Source organism: Aphelocoma coerulescens, chromosome 1 (genome assembly GCF_041296385.1).
Source record: "Aphelocoma coerulescens isolate FSJ_1873_10779 chromosome 1, UR_Acoe_1.0, whole genome shotgun sequence".
Classification (NCBI taxonomy): domain Eukaryota; kingdom Metazoa; phylum Chordata; class Aves; order Passeriformes; family Corvidae; genus Aphelocoma; species Aphelocoma coerulescens.
Window position 1 is genome coordinate 66867563 of NC_091013.1, and position 22686 is coordinate 66890248.

Consider the following 22686-nt stretch of genomic DNA (forward strand, 5'->3'; position numbering starts at 1 on the left):
ATAATGGAACACCCCATGAAAACTACAGTATGTCCCAGTTCTGTGTAAAATGACCCACTATTTTAATAGTGGAGAGTGTTTGCACTTCAACAGAAAGCACAGGAATTCCCTGTCTTCATCTTGGCCCATGAGCCTTTCGTTGTATTTTCTCTCCTCTGTAGAGCTGAGGAGGGGAGTGACAGAGCTTTTGTGGACACCTGGTGTCCAGACAGTGTCAACTCACCACAGAAACTTAATTCACTAGTTACAGGAGGAAAAGTACTGTCAAGCTCCAATTATATTGTTCTATAAGCCTATTACAGACTTTTAAAAATGTATGTCTTGGACATTCAAACTCTGAGGTTTACTTTCTATCTGCTATGTACTGTTCTGCTGCATAGGAGCAATCCTTACAGCAATTATCCCCAGAACACCTGTGAAGGAAGGCTCTTTGGGCATCAGTAGTTTACATGCTGAGAGTTGAGTTCTGTCAAAGATAATAAAAAAGCACAAAAAGAGATCAAATCTAAGCATTTTCCTATTGTTATCATGCCCCGTGGCATGTTTTGGGCACACCTGGCCACTACAAAGGATACAACAAAGGGCCAGCCTTGTCCCCAAAGTCATTAAAGATAAGGCCTCTCTTTTTGGGGGAACAACACAGATGCAAGCCCCGCCATACCATCCTCTCAGGCCCAGGTGGTCATTCTGGGTCCTTTTAAAAAATTAACATAGGCTCGGTCTTGGAGGACACACAACATCTGCACAAACTCTGTTCCTTTACTCTCTCTTTAGTTTTAAATGCTCTTCGCTTTTGTTTTTATGAGGTAACAGAAATTATTACCAACAGCTGCATGAGCAGGAACTGTGCCTCCAGAATCTCTTTATGTTCTCAGTTCCACAGAAAATAGGCAAAGACTGTAGCTTCTCCACCCTATGTCTTATACCTCACAGAAGTCCAGTTACTAGGCTAGATACATCTGTGGTTCCGTGAAGGATGGCATGTTTTAGGACAAAAAGAGAAAATGTAGTGTCAGACCCTTTGTATCCCAGACCTCTTGAGTAAGCACAATCCACAAACAATTTGCATGTTCAAGCTGCATTCTGGACATTCACAAACAGTCCTGTTTGGTGCAGGTCACTAATTAAAACCACGCTTACCTGTTCAACTGTCTTGCGATGCCAAAGTCCCCAAGCTTTGCTACCTTTCCATTGTTGCTAAGAAAAATGTTCTGCAAATAAACCCAGAAATGGTATGTGAAAATGAAAGATGGCAGAACTTCTTAAGCATATTTTTCACAGGACAAAATAACCCCCTCTCCTGTACCAGTTTCACTACCTGTGCTTTTACATCTCTGTGTAAAATCTTCTTGTCATGAATATGCTTCAAGCCCAAGGAGATCTGCACAAACCAACTGAGAATCTGCAGTGAAAGTTAAAGAAAACAGATACCTATGGATTTGTGTGACTCCAGTGGGACATCTTACTGAAATATATAAAATAAAGACAGTAACAAAATCTACATATACAATGTACAACAGTAAAAAAAGTATTTTCCAAGTTAATGCCATAGACTTCTCCTTTCCATTTTGTGCTACCACTAAAATAAATGGAAGTAGATACCTACTCTACTTCCCTTATCCCCATCAAGTTCTCCCTGACTGTGCCAGGACATGCACTTGAACAAGGACTGAAGAATCATGACAAAGGAGAGGGAGAATAATAGACATTTTTTAAGAAGTGAGGGAGTGCAACTAACTAAGACAGAATTGGGAAGTGTCTTCTTAATCTTCAGTGATGGAAGTCATGCCACCCAACTATATTATTTGTAGTCCCACTGAATGTGATCCAGGAACCAAAAAGAAAAAGAGAGAAAAAAGATGAAGGACTGAAATGTGGTGAAAGATGTGAGCTATGAAGAATTTGCATAATAAGTAAGCACATGTGTTTATCCTTTATCCTTGACCCAATACAGCTTTTAAAGATATATTTAACTTCCAATATACACGTCTTCTTAAATAAGGGCCTTTGGACTAAATTCAGAAACAAAACTACAACCTGCTGATATGCTTCTCTATTTAGGAAAATTCATGCACCTGAAAGACTTTGATTCAAGTAATAACCTTCTATTTAGCAATGCTTCACATTAAATAGATGATTTCCTGATTAAGGCTGATGCCACAAATGAGGCTTTCTCAGAAGTACATTCAAAAATATAAAGATATTTTAATACTGTTATGTCAAATTGGGCAATTTGCTTCCTTTCTTTTATCAGCAGATGTATCTTTAGTTTCTATAATTCATTCTTCTGTCTGTATTTCCTTTGCCTTTCTTTGATATGCATTATTCTGTGTCGTTGTCAAGGGGTTTGTGCGTTGGTTCTCTCCTTTGTGCTTTCATGATCTGTGGGTTTGTCCTCTCTTTATTTTCGTGTTTTCTCTGCCTCTAGTATGACTCCCAATAGGATCTTAAAATTCATTATTACTGAACCAGTAATTCACTTTCAACTGACTTCTCCATCAAGGAGTTATTCTTTTACTACTAAAGCAAAAAGAAAAGTCACAATATTTTTTTTTCCTTCATTTTTATGCCTTAGAGTATATTTCCACTAGCAGGTTGGATACTATCTACTTTGTTTCTAAGCAAAATTTCATTGTACCTGCAAAGGTAGATTTTATTTATGACTAAATAACCCCAGAGTTCAGTACACTAATTCTACATAATTTCCTTCAGAAAGCTAAGAGTTAGTAAAAAAATAAAGGAATAAGTAAGGAATAGTGGGAAATTCTACTTCTGTGAATTGCAATACTTATCATGCTCACCTATTTACAAAATAAAATATACGTGAACATGGCCCAAAAGCAATCAGATATCTGGGCTTGTTTATCTCTGCTGGTTTAAAAATTTAAATGGCATCAGAGAAGTTTTGACCGAAATGAAATGAATGAGAGATTTACCACAGACTTCAGTATAAAGGAGGCTATGCCATGATGCAAATTAAGAATTTGTATCTAATATATCCCCCCATAACTGGAAAGCACTATTAAAAGAAGGTCTTCATGGTTTATTGGGTGTATTACCAAGGCAAAGAAAATGTACATCCATGATGCAAAGAGCAATGGAAGGAAGGGGGCATAAAAAACATCACCATCAAACTGCTAATGAATTCATTTCAGATCTTAAACAGTGCTAAAAAACCCTCCTACACTCCAACTAAAATTACCAAAGTTTTCTTTAAAAGTTAAGTTAATACTGGGTAATTCAAACCATGTGTTTCACATACTATGTTCTTCCCTCTTAAGAAAATGTCTTTCACCTGGTCCTCATCAAACAGTACTCCATGCTGCATATTTATCCGCTTCATTAAATCTCCACCATCACAGTATTCCATCACAATATACAGCTTGTTCTTTTCTGAAAGGAAAAGCATAATTTTTCCTTTATTCCTTCATTCCGTCATTAACACAGCAACAGCTTGTTTTTAATTTATATGGTCCTTCTTTCAAAAGGTAGCAGTTAACCTCTACCTACTCCCTCATTTCAAAAACTAACTGAGAAAAAATGGATACTTCCAGTGAAACCTGATGCAAAAGTAAGATGTGAAAATATATTTAAATGAAGATTCAGCAAAACATTAAATACATGAGGAAATCCTCAAGAGACCCCACTGACAGATGTTCTTACAGGAAACTTAGCAGAATGCTTCAAAGCTCAGTTTTTTGCTCAACAACTAAGTATGCAGTAAGGCTTAGGGAAAAGGTTAAAAGTAGTCAGTATTCCAAACAGCAAAAATAAACAGCAGGGCCTGCTTAATACGGAAATTCAACCAATTCTTACCTCTTTGGGGTTCAGAAGACTATCTGATTTACATGTCCCCTAAAAAATGTACAGTCCTGGTCAGAGGGAACAATTTGAACAGAAGCTGCAACTATAGCTTTTATTACATAAGGCACTGCTTATGACAGATGTCGGCAGGAAAAATAAATACAGGAAATCAGCTTTTATGGTGACTAGGATTCCTTCTGTCTCTTTCAGTCCTGAAGAATTCTTTATCCTTGAGTGATAATTCAAAATATATCTCAATAAAAAAGGCTAGCACAGCATTGTGAGATTAATATTGGATCACTGGAATGACTGTGCTGTTCCAATTGAACAATTGAACAATTGACATGCCAATACTGTTTTTACATTCCCGATGCTTAAAGACATTTTCAGATTTGCTAATAGATTGCATTATCATTTAATGGCCTCTTTTTGTGCTTGCCTGTTTTGTCTGTGTGTATGTATATGCATACATAAGTATGTATTTATGTGTGCATGCATATGTGATGTCTCATAATCATATAATGTCATATGTATATGATGTGGATAGGCAAAATTCGAGGAACCTGAGGTTAGATCAGATGAAATTATCATTCTATTTCATCAGCCTTTTGTCCTATCTGATCAGCCTATTCCTTACTATACTCAAAAGCTCTCTTCTATTGACACCCCTAGAAAATTCCCATTAAACTCTAGACTCCTATAAAAAAATCAAGACTAAAGTTCAACTTGTACAGTACCTACACCTCAGGATCTAGGATTTATGCCAAAGTACCCACTCACACACATGAAAAATGCAAGTGATGCCTGAATTTGATGCCTTGTGTCCATTTCTAGGAGTTGAGACCTGTTCCCACTTTTAAGTAAGGCATTAGGGACAGGGCTAAGGGTGGTCAACACTAACAAGGTAGGTTTTCTGCCTTTCACTCTTTTCACCACAATTAAAACAGAAATGTTAAAAGTAAACCTTGCAAAGAAGCATAGAAGGTTACAATATTTGCATGCTTCATCTTGGCCAGAAGAATGACTTCTTTCTCAGAGGCTTCTTTTTCTTTCACAGGCATCTACAAAGAATTAAGAAACTAAATGGTAGCAATGATATGTTTAACTCTTTTCAAAAACAGTTACATAACCAGCAACCCATTCCCAATAATACAAAAATACTGTGTACCAAGACAATGTAGGAATATTATAAGATATGTTGTATATCTAACATAAAATATAAATTTGCAGTGTATGTTTGAAAATGTATTGGAACATTACTGAAGTCAAACCCAATTTTGACATTATACAAATAAGAAAATGTATACCTTTAAACTTAAGTTAAAGAATTTAAACTCTAAAGTTAAAGAATTCCCTTAAGAATGTGAAGAATATGGATCTAGATGATTCTGTAATGCTAATAGGGGTGATGTCAAAAGATTAAAGTAAAAAGAATAAAAAGGTCCTTCATTTTACTGGTGTTAGTTGTTCTTGTAACAGGCAAACTCTTTGCCCTGTTACATTAATGGAAAACTTCTATTTAGTTTATTATGATCACATTTTCTTCAATACTACTTGAAATTAACTTCTCTGAGTATCTATCCATCAAAATGTCCTCTTGTATTTATAAACAGTTTCTTATTCTCATTCTTAAGAAATATTTTTGAAATGTAATCCTTAAAGATTCAAAAATCAGTAACTGAATAAAACACACTCTACCAAATAAAAAAATCTTATGACTTCAAAGTAGTAATTTTCTGTATCCAGCTTCTGATTTTTGAACAAGTGGGATCCACAGTAATATTTCATTAGCAGCCATTCTTCTAGTTGTACATCAAGATCTAAGATTAGAAATGCATGGGGTTTATTGGTCACGAGCAGAGAGAGAAACTATTCACCTTTTCATTTAGCTGTCATTACTCATGTATCAGTTTTTCCAGGTTTGAATCTGGAAGATATACAGCTCTTTCTAGAACTCATTCTTCTGATGTAATTCTCTAATATATTAGAAATTCACTAGTGTGGCCCAGAATAGCAACAGACCTGTCAAAAGCATGTAGGCACTCGCTGAAATTGACTGCTAAAACCCTTGTATTGAAATTACAGAGTTTTTTAATTGCCTTTATGGAACCAGATGCAGGCACGGTATTCCTCTAGCACCCAAGCAAGTGGCCCCAGGCTGCCTCGGCAGTCAATGGGGAGAAAGAAGTTTCATGGCCCGACTGAGCTCATTCTAAATCAGAAATCTAAAACACACATGATCAACAGCTTCCTAAAGAGACATATTTCTCTTTTTCTCCTTGAAAGGGAGTCTAGCCAAGCAGCTCAGATGCTGACAGCAACAGAATGGGAATTTAAAATCAGATGAAATTAATTGAACTGGCATAAACATAAATGAGAATTGGAAAGACTCCATTGTGAATTACTCATGTCTGAAAATATGGGTGTGGGAAACAAGGAAATAAAAAAGCTTAGAGAAATGTATCACAGAATTGTGATTTGTTATTTTAGTGGGAATATTTTCACTGTAGTTGAATCAACTATTACAAAGTCTGAATTAGTGTCACACACTGTAGGCAGAAAGAAGTTTTGAAAAGAACAAAAATGCAGTAAAAAGCAAAGACTTAAAATACATATTTCATCTATGCTTTTAAAACAATAAATTACCAAAGAACATAGTCTTTGGAAAGCTTAGCTCTACATAATTGAGATGAAATCCCAAAGGAGATCAAATATAACCCAAGTTCATACCCAGCTAAATGCAACTAGCACAATAAATGCAAGCAGCACAATCTGGTAAATATAATTCAGGTTTTATTGTTTTACCTTTGTTAAATTGATCTCTTTGATAACACACGGCTCATTATCCATTTTTCCTTTTGCCAAGAATATTTTGCCAAAAGATCCTTCTCCAATTTTTTTAATGACTTCATATTTATCCATGATGTATTCGTCTTAGAAGAGCGTCTAAAATAAAAATTCCCCAGATTAGTACTGCACATAGTCAGTGCTTTAACATCTGAGTTGGTGCTACTGAAATAGACACTACCTTTTCAGACTGTCATTTTTATTACTTTTTATAACGTTACTGCTGCTGATTCTTCCTAAAAATATCATGTCCTGGAAGTATGCAAATTATTGCAGATCTTAACTTTTAATAAGAAGCAAGTTTATGAGTGTCTCATAAAGAAATGCATAGTGCAGCCTAAAGTTAATGCATGAGAAAGAAGTATAGAGTACTGTGTAGGATTATGATATGATTTTGTAAAATGTGACATTATTTCGTGAACAATACTGCAGAATTGTTCTTTTAATGGAAAAACAATCACCTGTTCCATGTTGATTTAGTTTATACTGATGTGACCTAACGTTGGCAGCAAAATGAAAAGCCACTGCATTTTGCAGGAGACCATGGCCAAGTGAAGTCGGGCATTAGGGGTCGTCTGAAAACCTCTGTCCGGAACACTGAACTCACTGGGTACTTGCAGTGGTTCCGTAGGCAAAGCTGCACACCTAAATATCAGCAAACACCACAAAACTGTTCTCATTAGTTGTCCTGAGTTTTGGCAAGGGAGGTTGGCTCCGATACCAGACGTTGCCTGCCAGGCAAGCTCTGCAACAGGCTCCATCGCCAGCAGTTCCCGAGGGCCACTGGCAGTGCCAGCAAGGCGAGCTCGGGACGTTTGTGATTTCGGTGTCTGGGTCAGAGCCAGCTCCTGTTGGCAGTCCCAGGAGAGAAGCGGCACTCGGGACAGATGTCCGCACAGAGCACAGGGGTGCGCCCCGCCAGGGCTCAGCCCCGCATCCATAGGCGAGACACGGCCTCCCGCCGCCCGGGAAGGGCCGCCCACGGCAGAGGGGCGCTGGGGAGGGGAGGGCGGCGGGGCCAGCGCCTCCCGCGCAGCAGCGCCTGCCCGAGTGCCGGGGGAGGCCGAAGCGCTGCTGGGGCCGGGGCAGACAGACCGCGGGCGCGGGGAAGGGCCGCTGGCGGCGATGCCGCGCTCTGGCCGCGCTTTCCGCCCGGCCGCCCTGCGTCCCCATGGCGACGGGACGCGCCGGCGGGCAGCCCTCGCCGGGGCCTCCCTGCCCTGCGGACCTGCTTGGCCCGGCCCGGTTCAGCCGGCCCCAGCCCCGGCAGCGGCCGGGGGCGCCGGGGGGACGCGGTACCTGCGTGCGCTCAGCCGCCGCCGGAGCCCACACGGCCGTGGAAGGAGCCGCCCCGCTCCGCGCCCCGACGGAGGTGTGGCGTTTGCAGCGCCCTGCGGGAGCGGCAGGAGCCTTATTTCCCTCACAAAACCCGCCCCTCCTTCCCACGGACACAGACTTATGGTTTGGATGGTCAGTGGTAGGAGTGGAGCGGTCCGAAAGGAAATCTCGACTGCCTCAAGGTCTTGAATCCTTGGTGGAGACTCACGTACCAGCCTATGGGCAGTAGGGGAGGTGCGGTATGAACTGGCTCCGCACCAGAGCTACAGCTTTCCTAAAGCTTTCCTTGTGTATTCTTTCAAATATTATTTTTTACATGGACATAGCCCGGGAGAGCGTCCCCAGGAGAACTCTGCCAAGAGCGTTTGTGCTCTCCCTTGCCCCATTTCTCTTGTAAAGTGTCTATTTATTACCCAGTAACCACAACAGAGCCCAAACTTGACATTGTCTATAGCACTCTCTGCAGCCAAAGTGTGTCTCCAATCAAAGTCGGAAAATTTGTCCTTATTTATGAACACATTTGCTTCCTTTCACACATGCAGTGGCATATAAAAATCCCATTTCATTTAATCAAGGCAAAAGTTCAGTCTCACAGTTCTCAGGGGATTAATAACTGCACAAACAAAAGCCTTAAATACTTACCATAGCTAAATGTTTCCCATAATAGGCCCTTCAAACATCAGTTATACATATGTATGCATTGGTTTGTGCGGCAGGGTATCAATAGCAGAGAAGAGCTGCAGGGATGCCTTCTGCCAGAAGCTTACCACGTCTCACAGAGCCAATGCCAGCCAGCTCCAAGACTGACCCACCCACCTGTGTCCCCATCCCTGCCCCCCTCTCTCCCCTTCTTTAATCTGTTATTCCAGAGGCATTACCACCACCACTGATGGGCTCGGCCTTGACCAGTGAGGTGAAATTGAGTCCAGGAAGAAGGGACGGTGGGAGAAAAGTGTTCTAAGATTTGGGTTTATGTCTCATTACTCTGCTCTGATTCGGTTGGTAATAAATTAATTTCCTCAAGTCAAGTCTGTTTTGCCTGTGACAGTAACTGGTGAGTGATCTCTCCCTGTGTTTATCTTGACCCATGAGTCTTTCATTAAATTTTCTCTCCCCTGCCCAGCTGAGGGAGGGAGTGACAGAGAGGCTTTGGCAGCACCTGGTATCTACCCAGCACCAACTCACCACAACACTGCATTTCTGTATGGAATCTGGAAAACACCATTACACTTCTCACAGTGCTACACCATCTCCTTGAAATATAACAAGAGGGCAATTTGGAGAATGCTGTAATTTGAACATTTCTGCAAAGCTATTACCAATTTCAAATACATTTAATATGTGGACTTGTTTAGCTATTTGCAAGTGTTCTTCCTAAAAAAGAAACTTTTCTAAAAGAGTTAATTGTGCATTTTCCATCCTCAGTTTTGCAATACAGAAGATATGCCCACTCAGATTTTTTGGACTGAAATTATTTAATGAATAACCAACGATTAACAACAACTTGTATACCAGCACACCTAACTTCACTCATCATAGATAAATTCAAGTTTTCAGTCATTCTGTTTCAATACCATTTTCAGTTCTGACACCCAGTCCGGGTCATCTTCCTCGAAGTCCCTAAAAGTAGGTTTAAAAACATGATAATTTGAAAAGCAAAATACAACTTTATAAACTGTTAATTGCTTTTTTCCCCCCCCCAAAATTACCCTGTAATTAGGATAAATTATGTTAAAAGTATCAGTTTAAGAGACATACTTCCTGCCCCACTTTGATTAATGAACCAATAGATGTTCTCTTTGGAATTTACAAAAGTAAGTTTTATCAAAAGCAAAGCCAAATTCATATACTAAGAGACTGCAGATGTGTTGATACTGACAGCCTGCAGCCAAACTGCAGCAATACAGGCCTATGTGCTTCACCTCTAGGTGCCACAAAAATAAACAGTGACACAAACTGAGAATCTGAGAACTACCCTCAAAATATACAAACATCCATAAATCACAGCATTTTTGTTCATACACTGTAAGGTATCAAATGCTACTAAATTTCAATTTCATTATGTAAGAGAGAGATGGAGAGGGATGGATTTAAATGCTGAGAAAAATACTTTTTTGGGGGGGGGGGAATGTTGTTATGCAAGAATCTCTTTGAGGAACCAAAGAAAACATAAATGCAAGGACATCATTTGGACATACGTGTCATCTTCATCAGATCTAGGTTCAAGTCTCTCAGAATCTACGACAACAGCTTCATGTTCACCATCTACTTCATCAGATGCTTTGCTTTCATCAGAAAGTGGACCTCTTAATATGTTTTCAGAAGCTTTGAAAATATAAAAATTAAAATGTCACCAAAATATTTTATTTTTTAAAGTAAAACTATTAATAATATAAATACAATAGAGTCTTTCTAATTCATCCCCAGTTTGCAGCAGATTCCAGGGTAAGTTGTTACCAATTTTAAGTGGGAAGATTAACTAGTAAGACAACTGAAGTGCAGAACATGTATTTGTGACTGTGGCTGTGCACATCTGTAGACTGCAGTCGTCTTCAGCTGTGCCATCTGAACATCCTGCCCTCAAACCAGGGCACCACTGCCTTAGGGAAGGTGGATCTACCTAATGGGGCTACAGTGCATTTCCTGCACCTCCCTAACACACACACACACACACACACACACACACACAGCACACACACACGCACCACACAGCTTAGCAGGAGGGAGGACACAGGAGGCGCCTGTGTTTCGACACAACCTCATTCAGCTGTTGAGTTGCATGTGAAAATCCATCATGAAGAGCTGTAGTGGAGATGTACAATCACTCATGAAGGCCAAACCTGGTTTTTTGAAGTCCATGTTTCATTTGGTAAACTTAAAAAACCCAAAAACTAGTGTGTTGTGATAGGAATTCAAGTGCACTATCTGTATACATATGGGCTATATGTGAAAAAAATAAAGATGAAAAAGCCTTTATTAATAAACCCGTTTGCAAAAATGTTTGCCCAGAAAATGGGGATTTACCTGGTTTATAAATTGTGTATGTTTTAAATGCTAAGCTGACATCTGCATTGCTGAGCATGTTCATCAGGGTCTGAGGAGGTTCCTTGTTCCACTGCTTCCGTGGCTTATTTTCACTGTAGTTTATAACACCACCACCTGGGTATAAAACCATTCATAAATGCTATTTAGATAAAATCACATCAGCAGTGTGGGTCACACTCAAGAGAGAAACACAGGAAGAAAAGAGTCTAGATAACTCTGTAGCACCACTGACCTCTCAAAAAACTGAGGTTGACACTGTCAGCATAGAAAGGAAGAAAAGTTACAGAAGGCCACGGTGGAACCACCTGTGGCCAAGGAGCCAGCAGGAACTGGCTGAGAGGTGTGAGGAGGCAGAGTCTCTGCAAACTTATGTGGTGGCTCTGCAAGCCTCACAAAACGAAGCCTGAGGCTGTTTCTGTGCTTTTTAATAGCAGAACACCTAAATACATGCATTCCTCTGTCCACTTTCCTTGCCCTGTGTATAACTATCATCTAACACTCCTACCACAGCTTGGGAATTTTCTGACTACTCATATCATGATTATTTATTTATGCAGCATTTATTCACATTTACCTAGAATACATATCCAGAATCACATTAAATAACAATTGCATCAGTGTGGGGCATTTTAAAATTGAAGCCTTTTTCAGAAGAAACCTCATGTTAAGTGTTTTAATTAAAAGCTGTTGAGAATGAAAAGTCTCTGCCTCACATCTGAGGTACATCATTGATAGTTGCTGTTACTGGCCTTGTTGTCATTTTGTATGTTAAATGACAACAAAAGTAGAGGTATAGGTGTTTTATGCTCCCAATAGTATGCTGTACTCTAAAGGTTGCATTCTGCACCAAATGAATTCCTCACTGCTACCTCCACAGATGGTGTATTAAGAGGAGGGTTGTAGGATAACTCCTTAGCAATGATTGTAATTGTAGGGTTGCTAATATTAGCTGTGTTTTTCACGACTTTTTGCAATCCTCCTGTCACACAAAAACACAAAGAAATTCTCTTCAGCACAGTGAACTTTTTGAGTGTTCATTAATGAAATATTTAAAAATTATTTTAACATAATTTAAACATGCTGTGTAAAGTTTTGGTTTTTAAAATCTGTAAAGAATCACTGACACTACTTGAATTAAAAGCACATGTAATTAAATCTTACTTTCAGTCTCTTCAGGTGTAAAACTGGAAGAAAGCAAGGATGCATTTTCCAGGACGTCCAGTACAGTATTGGATTTCCTCTTTTCCCATTGCCTCCTGCGGGTGTGTGACAAATCAGTACTTCCTGGGAGGACAGCAGAAGCTGATACTGTAATTGTAACAAGAAAACCCCATGATAACCAGCATCTAATTTGATTCCATGTCCAGACTGCCCCGTCCAGGCAAAGCAGTACTAAGAAGCACTTAACTAGCAGTGATGTTTGATTCTATGGATACAAACCTGAACTGGAAGGTGTTCCCCATACATTTACTCTATTCCAAATGTTTTCAAATGGTCATTTTTTAATACTTTGACAAGATAATTTTTAAATTTTTTTTTAAATCTCAGATGAGCGGTATGAATCAATGTACTTGCAGAAGTAACTGATGGTGGCATGGTTTTCTTGTCTTGAGTTACCTGAGACTAGTTTGAGCTACCTATTTAAATGGCCATATCACTGACATGTAGATCCCAGTACACAGAAGGAAGTCCCTCAGCCTTAAAACTGTAAAACTTACCTTCTTGATAAGATTTCTTTTGTTCCCTTGGGCCTTCACTCAAACCCTCAGCATTTTTCCTTTCTAAGGGGCTATGCTTGCTACTTTCATCTTTCCTTTGCTTTAAAAGAGTAAAGACTGTATTAATTTTCTTGTTGTCAAGAAAGACAAAGCAGTAATATTAGCATGGCATTAATTATTTTAGTTTTGCTATAAAATACCTGACCTAAAGATTGGAAGATTTGAAAACTAAACCACTAACATCATGAAGACAACTGCAATTGCACACTACCTATTATTACACAGTATTTCACAGTGTGCCCATGACAGACAACCTCAGTTTCTGAAGCTAAGCACATATGTAGTTATTTGATGTAATTTGGGGGATTTTTTAAGTAGTTTGATTTTTTTTTACATTTAAGAACACAAGCAATATAAATTATTTACATTCCCAGGGAAAACAAGATGCACCTGAATGCTAAACTTCTCAGATTGACAGGTTTATGAAAAGAAAAAAAACTAAGCCCCAGGGCAACATGCTTTTTAAAAATATACTGAATGTGGCTGTCAGGCTATGCTGTAATGTACCCATAGGGAACATCTTGGCCACCTGTGACTTTATTCTCCTCACTTGAAATCTCACCTGGGCCCTAAAACCTGGTGACAATTATGTCAGACTAGACTGTTTCCACAGCAGCCAGTTCTAAATGTGTCCCAAAAGCAAAGAAAATGGATAAACTTTGGCAGTATCAAAAAAAATTAGAAAAACAAGAGAGGTTTTTTTTTTGTTTGGATTTTGTTTCAACAGGGTTAGAAGAAAACCCACTTTGGAACAGAACTAAACATGGGAAGAATCAAAAAGTTATAATGGTGGGAAACACACAGGAAAACTACAATTTGAACACTAGTAGGCCGATTTATGGCTTAGCATAGCAATAATTTTCTGTAAAAACTTTTCTATAATACAGAACATTCTAAATTAGTAAAATACAAACATTTATATTTGCATACTTACTCTATTTTCTGTCTTATTGTTTGAACTTCCACCAGCCATGACACTACCTGATACATTAATGAACATATTTAAGAGTTAACACCTTTAGTAAACATTTGTAGTAAAGTGGTATTCCAGAGTATGACAGCAATGCCACTGAGCCAAGCAACAAAAATTGTGTGATAGCTTCTTCACACTTCTGACAATGTAGAGCTCATTCTCAACAGAGAATCCTTCTATTATTTCATTCCAAATGTGCACAAATTTTGGTGTAGCTAAATTTATGCAGAAGAAAAAAGTCCAACATTCTCTCTCTAAAAATTAAGGAATGTAACTTGCTTCACCATATTCTGGGAAAAAAAGAACTGTCATATTCAAAATACATGCAATTGTTAAAACTTTTATTTATTTTAAACATGAAAAGCTTATTTCTAGCACAAGCCTTAAGTTTTACAATATACATATTGCAGCTTTGCACTCTACTTATGTTAGAATATAATTTACACCCTTCAAGCATTTTTCCATGTAAGTTCAATAATATAGGATTTTGAAATAATTAAAAATAGATTGGACATATAATACTAACGTTTTATAGCTGTATTTAAGATCTTTCATTTCCTACTCATTTTGTCATTCCTTACATCAACAAAAATGTTACTGACTTACCCTTTGGTCTTGATGCACTGCCTTCATCTTCCTTGGTTTCCTTTAATACCTGCTCAAACTCATTTGCCATCTGAAAGGTGTATGAAGAAATGCAAGTACTGTGTCATTTTAAACTTCTTCAAGTTTTTGCATATATTATTTGTTAAAAATAGACTCACTATACAAAAGCACTGTTCCAGCTAACAATATCTAATTTTATTAGCCTCGGGTTAATATCCAACCTTGATTTTCAAAACAAACACTTGTAAAAACTCGAGTTTTCTGATAAGTCTAGAATTGTATGGCATTTAGAGTAGGATCTACATAACACTACATTTTATAGTTACACACTAACAAACTACAAATGAAAATGACTTAGGATCTAAAATGTAGACAGTATTGCTTAAATCTAGAGACAAAGAATATGCCATACCTCAGAAGGAAAACAATTTTTTACAAGTTTGGCTAAACAACCTCTTGAAAGAATAGTACTGGCTGATGGACGATTCTGGGGATTTCTCTTAAACATCTGTTTTATTAAGTAATGAAGTTCATAGGAATAGTGAGATGGAAGTGGATCGTAGGACCCTTTGCATATCTTAAGGATGAGATGTTTCCAGCTATTGGCTTGAAACTGCATTAAAAATAAATTAATATTAGAGTACGGAGTTTAAGCAGAAGGTAAAAAGTAGCTGACATAATTTAAGATAACCTGTACAACTGAAAAGCAGATAGGAATTATTCCTATAAATTTATGATTGTTCGGATTTTATTTTTATAGAAATCAAGTTCATCAACCCATATACTTGAGCTCAGACTCAAACTGCAAGAGTGAAACAGTAAGCTAGGAAATATGGAGACTCTGATTTAAAAAAAATCATCAAAAGTAGGTTGTAGGAGCACAAACATCCTCTTGCAAATCTAGTGTCTGAGAACTTCTAGATCCCATGCAGGAAGTTTTCTTGGATTACAGCCCGTTGGCTTGGCTGTAGGGTGCCAAGCACCCAAGGATCTTCTTGTATCACCTCTGATAGCTTATGCAAGAACATATGTGACCATCACATCAAAGCAGATATATAACTTTTCAACACTGCTAATAAGGGAAGAATACTCCCCTCCTTGAAATCCCAGCTCTGAGCTCTGCCCCAACAGCCGTGACACTATCAAAGACTTGCCACAGACCTACTTAGGCTAATACACACCATGCACAGGCTCCCTTATCACTCAGTCACATCAGTATAAACTTCTACACTCTTGCACAGCTGGCACTGGCAGCTGTGGAGAACCTTTTGGTGATACACAGGATGTGAACAATGCTCTCAGGCATGTGTCATTCTTGGGCCTGTCCTTTGCAGGGTCAGGAGCTGGGACTTCGATGATCCCTGTGGGTCCTTTCCAACTCAGAATATTCTGTGGTTCTGTGATTTCAAGATACAGTATAAGCTCAATGAAAGGAAACTGCTGCTTATAAAAATCTAAGACAAAATGACCCTCAATTAGGATCTCATTTTCCTGCAAAACAAACATATCCTGGTAAGGGCTCTCATTTCACCTATGTGTCTGTATAGAGAAGCCAGAAGAAGTTAACATGTAAGAAACGTAGCAACAACACTGTAAAAGACAATGTCCCAGAAATGACAGAAAGACAGAATCATTCATCAAGGTCCCCACTGTTCCAACAGGAGAATAGTGCTTGGACAGTGACTTGTTTGATTTGAAGAATAAGCAAAGGTGTATCACTGATGCAAGCTATGAAAATGTTTATTGCTTACTACATTTTGCTGTACTTGCACACAATGTATTTTCATTAGCAGAGATTTTGAGTCTCTTTGTCTCCATGTCCTGTGATTATCTTGATCCTGTAAAATGCAATGCTCTTGCAACTGCAGATATCTGGAACTAGCCTGGCAGCTGCTGGACTCAATATGCCCAGATCACCTCATTGATATTGAGGAAAATTAGCCAATTTAAAAAAACCAATTGTTTTCTAACAAATTTGAAAATTGAGTCTTCTACAGAAGGGTCCAGTAGGTCCCAAGAACTGCTGAAACAGAAACATATAGTGAAGGAGGCATGGAAAGGGTGGAGCAATACCTCCCTCTTTTGGAAGCAGCAGCAAGCACTTCAGTCAACTCTATAGTACAGCTAACTGCTAATTAAGTTTCAAGGAATCCCAGAACTTTTATAGCAATAAAGCTGTACTTACCGGGTGTTTTAGAGTGCACAGCTCATACAGAATACACCCCAGAGACCATATATCGCTGTAGATATAGAAAGAGATAAAAAGTTTTGAGACAAAAATGACAATGTAGTATCTTCCTTAAAAGTGTGAGATTTAATATGTGTACATAACTGAGCTGAATAAGCTAAAAATAAATGTAAGTAACCATAAAAGACAATACAATTATGTGTTTAACCTCTCCTGTGGAAATGTTCTTGCTTATTTTATCCTACCCTGATGTAAAAAAGGATGACTGTCATACTGCTGTAGGTGGCTTTTTATTCCTTAGATGTCTCTTAAGCAATTTGCTCCAACAATATTTATCCTTCTGCACTTGAAAGCCTTTGTATTCCATGGCCCTTAAATCAGATGGCAGCCACACAATCCTGAGAGCTGGAATTCTGGCCCTGCCAAAAAGAGCTCTCCTACTGAGAAAAAAAAACCCCATCATTTTTCACCAAAAGTGAGTACTGCCATTTGAACAAGAAGCAACTGCAGCCTTTCTTGCAAGAAGAGCAGGAAACAACTTGAACTGCAGGTTTCTTACCTCCCGTGGAAAATCAATCACAGTTCTTGCATAAGAACCAAAATAACTGAGCTCTATAAACCTAAGTAATCCATTCTGTGCCATTATCCCTATATAATCAGGACTGCCATGAAGAGCTTAAAAAAATCAAGCATCATCCAACCAACCATCCCCAAAAAATAAGACCAGCAAAAAGATGCAAACACGTACCTATGTTTGTGCATATATACACACTTCCTTGTGTGTGTATGTTTGTATGTGTGTATTTACTCTCCCAAACAAACAGAGGTCTGCACACTGGTTTTCAAACTTCGAGGACTAAAGATACTGTGCTCTCAGCTACCTAAGTAAAGAGGAATTTATGCACTACCATCTTAATTACCTCTTTGTAAATATTCTTCAGCTCAGTATCTTCTCTGAAACAAATATGGATAAGCCACAAAGCCGGATTGAGACCACAATAAAAAACCCATCCATCAGTCAGGCATTATTTGTGACTACTGAAAACATGAGTACCTTTTGTTGTTGTATGGCAGGCTTTCCCATATTTCTGGAGGTACGTAATAAGGAGTTCCCACATAGGTGCAAGCATATGACATTGGACTAATGAAACAACAAAGAAGAAATTCCAGGTGAAAAGCAATGATTTATGAGCTCTGTAGTGTTTGTCAATGGTAAAATTAAACTTGACACCCCTGAGATCAGTTGGGATGTCCACATACTGTGCAAGAAGGCGTGCAGATCCAAAATCTCCCAATTTGACTTTTCCACTTTGAGTGAGGAAGACATTCTGCATTTCAAGAGCAAAGATTAACATACTTAAATATTCTCCTACAAATCATTTCTGCAGTTTGGATATACAGAAAACACAGAGATAACTACTTCTGGTATTTTATCTTTGTATTTCCTTTTACTTGCTTCCCCTAATACTTCTACCAAAAAAAAAAAAAAAAAAAACCAAAAAAGCCCAAACCAGAATGACTTTATGGGCCTAAAGCCCTAGCATCACTAGCAGAGGAAGAATCAGAATTTAGAATTGCCTTAATCTCTATGCTGTACTCAAACCAAGGGCCCACTTTCTTCTGAATTTCCCCCTTTCTGATAGGGAAGAGTAGAAAAGAAAAAATTGTGAGGCAAGATATTTGCAAACTGCATAATCCATACACCTTTTCATAATTCTGTAATTGTCTTAAATTATATGCAGTCTGTCACAAGCAATTGGTGCTATCAGCAGTGTGGATATGAGGGATATAGATATACTTAAATGATGTTTACACCCACAGTATTACATCATCCCATGCATTCAACAATTTCATTTACATTATATTCTTAGGCCTAAATAAAACCCACAGAACTTAGCAGTCATGGAAAATTATGAAAGAGGGGGTTTAACTTTTGCATGCAGGAGAGTTTATTAATGGCAACAAAACTTGCTCTGTTCACCTTGGATTTTATGTCCCTGTGCAGCACACGTTTATCATGAATGTGCTTCACAGCCAGGCACACCTGCACAAACCAGTGAAGGATCTGAAAAAGAGTAGCTAAGAGTTATAACAGCTCACTGCTCAACATAATGAATACTTTACTAATAGATTTTAAAAAAATTAGGAAAACAAAAGCATGTTCAGAACATTTGGGAGTTAAAAGTAACTCCAGCATAATAGACTCCAACCAGCATGAAAGACTGAGTTCTTCAAGACACATTATATTTTAACATAGCAGAAGGAATGTTTATTGGCTGTGTCCAGAAAGCTCTAATAATACATAGCAATAATGAAGCTGCGGAACCACTACCCAACGCTTTAGCTGATGGTCATTTTATAAACAAGTTAACTACAGTTACACAGTAAATTAGCAAACAGAAAAAATACCAAACCACTAAATATCAAACAAAAACAAAACTCACATGGAAATAACATACCATTTCTAAAAGGAAATGTGTTCCTTTTTAAGTATAGAGGAAAACTCTTAAAGGTGCATAGAAAGCCTAAATATTCAATTAGCTGAGGTTTCTGATCCTATCATTTTAACACAGGTGATACTCCTAACTGTAGCAGGAAATAGCTTCTATTCACAAAAATGTCACTTTGAATCTTCTCCTACCTAATTTTATAGCTTCTCTGGTTTCTCTTCTAAAAGAAGTTAGCACATTCTGAATAGTTTAAACATTTAACTGCTACATAAAAAGCAGACATTTATTCTCCTGGTTAGCTTTATTTATCTTACCAGAGTAGTTTGTTTACTTTTCATTTGCAGTACTCTTACTGTGCTTTAAATTCTGTCTGAAGGTTGTGTAAAATTCCTACTTAATTACATACAAACCTGACCAGTTTTCACACTACCTGAACAATTTTCAGATACAAGTAGCAATTTTTTTTACTCATTTCAGTCCAATTCTTGTCTTGATCTGCTGGAAACTATGAAAGAAATAATGCTCCTATTCTATCTGTAAATTACTTTGCTTCATCAAGATGTTTGCATATCTCTGATTTGGTTTATGCAGCACGCTTCAGTTTACCCCTTGGTTCAAAACAATGTCTTTTCTTACCGTGTCTTCAGGGAAAAAATTTCCTCCTTGGTGTTTAATCTTTTGCATTAGATCTCCATTGTCACAATATTCCATCACTATATACAGATGGCCATCAGCTAAATTTTTGATAATTTAAGAATAATTAGTATTTTCATTAGCAGGATAAGTACTGTTTTTTTTACTGTACGTAATACTTTTTACTAGAAAGCTCTGACTATGTGCTATGTGTTCTATGTTACAATAAACATGCATTTTGTTTATAACACATATTATAAACAAAGAAAGAAAGTAATCCCTGAGGACTATGCAACTTCAAACAAATGAAGGAATTTAAATTTTTATACTTACCTTCAAATGATTCTTTAAAGGCAACGACATTTGGATGTTTCATTTTAGCCAAAAAAACAGCTTCCTTCCTAGAATTCTCTACACCCGATGAAGACTGAAAATATAAATACACTTACTATAAATGTCACACTAGCAAGTTTTCACATATACACATAAAGTGCCTCACTTTTCACAGAAAAATATTTTTAAGAATTGTTCTTCACTTATTTTAAGTCATTTAGAAACTTTTAAAGTCACATCTTTTTAATCTATGATTTATTATTAGCTGAATACTTCTTTGGGTTTTTTGGTATTTTGTAGGGTTTTTTTTAATTTGAGAGATATTTTCCTACTTCAATTAATGACTTTTTCTACTTTAAAAGTGCAGAACTATATAACAAAGCAGCACACGCTGATTTTGAAACAGCTGATAGGCTGCATGAATTCAATATAAAGCCAAGCACCCATGTGTTAGCTGAGCTTTGACCTCCAGAAAGCCAGTGCCCCCCATTTTGTGACTTTTAGCTTAGCTGAGTGCAGAGAATGTAACCCAAATAACTAATTACCAGCAATAATATGATATTAATTTTCTCATTAGGCATTGCAGATGAAATCTGCATTTTAGTGAAATCAAGGGCAATCAAGCCAAGGGCATCAGGGGGAACAGGAGTTTCATTCTAAGCATCTTCATACCTGCTACACTTCCCAAAATCCCAAAATCTAACCACATACTTCAGTTAGTACCAACAACATCAGCTCAAGATGTAGTTACACAGTAACCAGACTACACAACTGTCTAATACACAAAACTCTAAGCAAAAGTGTTCAGTGTTTCAAAAATACACCCAGAATTACCATTTTAAATTTTTTTTTTTTAAGTGGTGAGTGAGGTTTGTGTTACACTTACCATAGGAAGCCTGATTTCCTTCATTACATACTTCTGGTCACTGATTTTGTGATGAACCAGCAGAGCTCTGCCAAAGGATCCCTCTCCTAGTACTTTCAACACGTTGTATCCTTCCATTCTTTCTAAAACCAGTTCCAACACTTTTCTTCAAGTGCCTTCTTTCACAGGATTATCTTCTTAACTTTGTCATGACCTTAACACTTTTAAAAATTTTCTCTTAATATAACCTGCATGAGAAAAAATCCAAACAAAATAACAAGAAAGGGTGATAAATGTGGGTACCTACAACTATTCAGAACTACCATGACAAGCTTCCCTGCACTGTTACCTTGATTTTACTGAAAATGAGGCCTCCAGTAAGTACAACTTGAAACATTATAGTGTTATTTCTGTATTTTTAAATTTAAAATGCTAAAGCTGTCAATAATGTTAGTAGACTTACAACTTCACATCTTTTTTGTTACCTGCACTCCTGCAGGTGGTTTCATAAACACTAAAGAAAACTCACAGGCATAGTAATAGAAACAAGAAGCTTAAAGCTTCCAGTGACAATTCTCACCTAAAACAGCATAAGCAGGATTGAACTGGTAAAAGTTACTGTGCAAAGACTTCAACAACTGGAAGACACAGAACATTTTAGTTGCAAGGGACCTACAATGGTCATCTGGTCCAACTGCATGGCCACTTCAGGGGTGACCAAAAGTTAAATTACCTTGATAATGGCATTGTAACAATGCCTCTCGAACACTGACAGGTTTAGGGCATTGACCACCTCTCTAAGAGCCTGTTCGAGTATTCAACAACCCTATCAGTAAATAAGTGCTTCCTAATGTCCAGTGTAAACCTTCCTTCACGTACTTTTGAAATGTTCCCAATTGTACAATCACTACATTTAGACTACATCACAAGAATCAACGCGGTTGGAAAAACCCTCTGCAATCACTGAGTCCAACCCATAACCCAAGAGCACCACGTCAACTAGACCATGGCAACGAATGCCACATCCACTCCCTTTGTGAACACCTCCAGGGATGGTGACTACCACCTCCCTGAGCAGCCCATTCCACTGTCTAATCACCCCTTCTGTGAAGAAATCTTCCTCATGTCCAACCTCCAAGTCCCACGGCACAGCGAGAGGTTGTGGCCTCTCCTCCACTACTGAGCTTAGCCCCACCCCTCCTAAGAGCTCCCACAGCAGCTGAAACGCACATGATCCCGTTTTCTGCTAAAACGCATCGCCTGAAGGATTTTCTCAGCGAGCAGTGGCTGCTAGCCTTTATTCCAAACGCTGGTGCTATTAAGTAGGTTGGCCATAATTCAAACATTCTCTTATGTATACACCTGGGCACACAGAGTGTTCCAATGGGTTGACGAGCTCTTTTATTCCTGCGGCTCCTTTACCCTGAAGCGGAGCAGCCCAAGCCCGCCCCGAGCCCCTCAAGCCCCGCTGGGGACTCACCTCAGCCGGCCGGGCCGGGCCGGGCCGAGACCCGAAGCAAACCCCGGCACAGCCCGACGCTCGCCCCGCGCGGCCCGCGGCCGGCTGGCGGCGGAGGCGCAGGAAGGAGGAGGGCGGCGGCTGCGAGGCCGGGAGGGAGCGTTGGCCCCGCCCGCCCCGCGGCAGCGGCCCGGGCCCGTGGAGAGCCTGGCGCTGCTGCTCCGCTGAACGGAAACACGCAACGGGGCCTGAAGGGGAAGCGTGCGAGTGTTCTGTTCGGACAACTCGCTTTCAAGAACAGAATGAATAGTTTTAGTCCTTAAATAAAGAACAAGCACAACGAAATGGAGGAGTTTAATAAGTATAC

General features: G+C 38.7%; 2 protein-coding genes across 8 annotated transcripts in view; both read right to left on the bottom strand.

Moving 5' to 3' along the window:
* The window catches only part of NEK5 (NIMA related kinase 5), a 27121-nt gene extending 19102 nt beyond the window's left edge, over positions 1-8019 (bottom strand). For both annotated transcript variants that reach the window (XM_069030238.1, XM_069030245.1), the window contains exons 1-7: positions 7951-8019; positions 7113-7296; positions 6610-6750; positions 4769-4865; positions 3296-3393; positions 1319-1402; positions 1141-1211 (exon numbers count right to left, since the gene is read on the bottom strand). In XM_069030238.1, coding sequence (XP_068886339.1) covers positions 1141-1211; positions 1319-1402; positions 3296-3393; positions 4769-4865; positions 6610-6726 — 467 coding nt within the window. In that variant the 5' untranslated portion in view covers positions 6727-6750; positions 7113-7296; positions 7951-8019. The remainder of the gene's footprint in view (positions 1-1140; positions 1212-1318; positions 1403-3295; positions 3394-4768; positions 4866-6609; positions 6751-7112; positions 7297-7950) is intronic.
* A 1436-nt stretch (positions 8020-9455) lies between these two features.
* On the bottom strand, positions 9456-22479 carry NEK3 (NIMA related kinase 3). Of its 6 annotated transcripts, none has more exons than XM_069011426.1 (16): positions 22341-22479; positions 20882-21108; positions 19996-20089; positions 19666-19763; positions 18561-18644; positions 17840-17907; positions 17634-17720; positions 16577-16631; positions 14804-15004; positions 14392-14461; positions 13747-13793; positions 12753-12852; positions 12196-12318; positions 11014-11148; positions 10188-10314; positions 9456-9609 (listed from the first exon to the last, which is right to left on the bottom strand). In XM_069011426.1, the coding sequence occupies exons 2-16, from the start codon at positions 20996-20998 to the stop codon at positions 9543-9545; spliced, it is 1473 nt and encodes a 490-aa protein (XP_068867527.1). In that variant the 5' UTR covers positions 20999-21108; positions 22341-22479; the 3' UTR covers positions 9456-9542. The 6 variants fall into 6 exon arrangements, with proteins under 6 accessions (XP_068867527.1, XP_068867519.1, XP_068867548.1 ...); XM_069011418.1 differs by having other exon boundaries at positions 12196-12342; positions 22341-22477; XM_069011447.1 differs by lacking the exon at positions 14804-15004 and having other exon boundaries at positions 12196-12342; positions 22341-22475.
* Between the last annotated feature and the right edge of the window lie 207 nt (positions 22480-22686).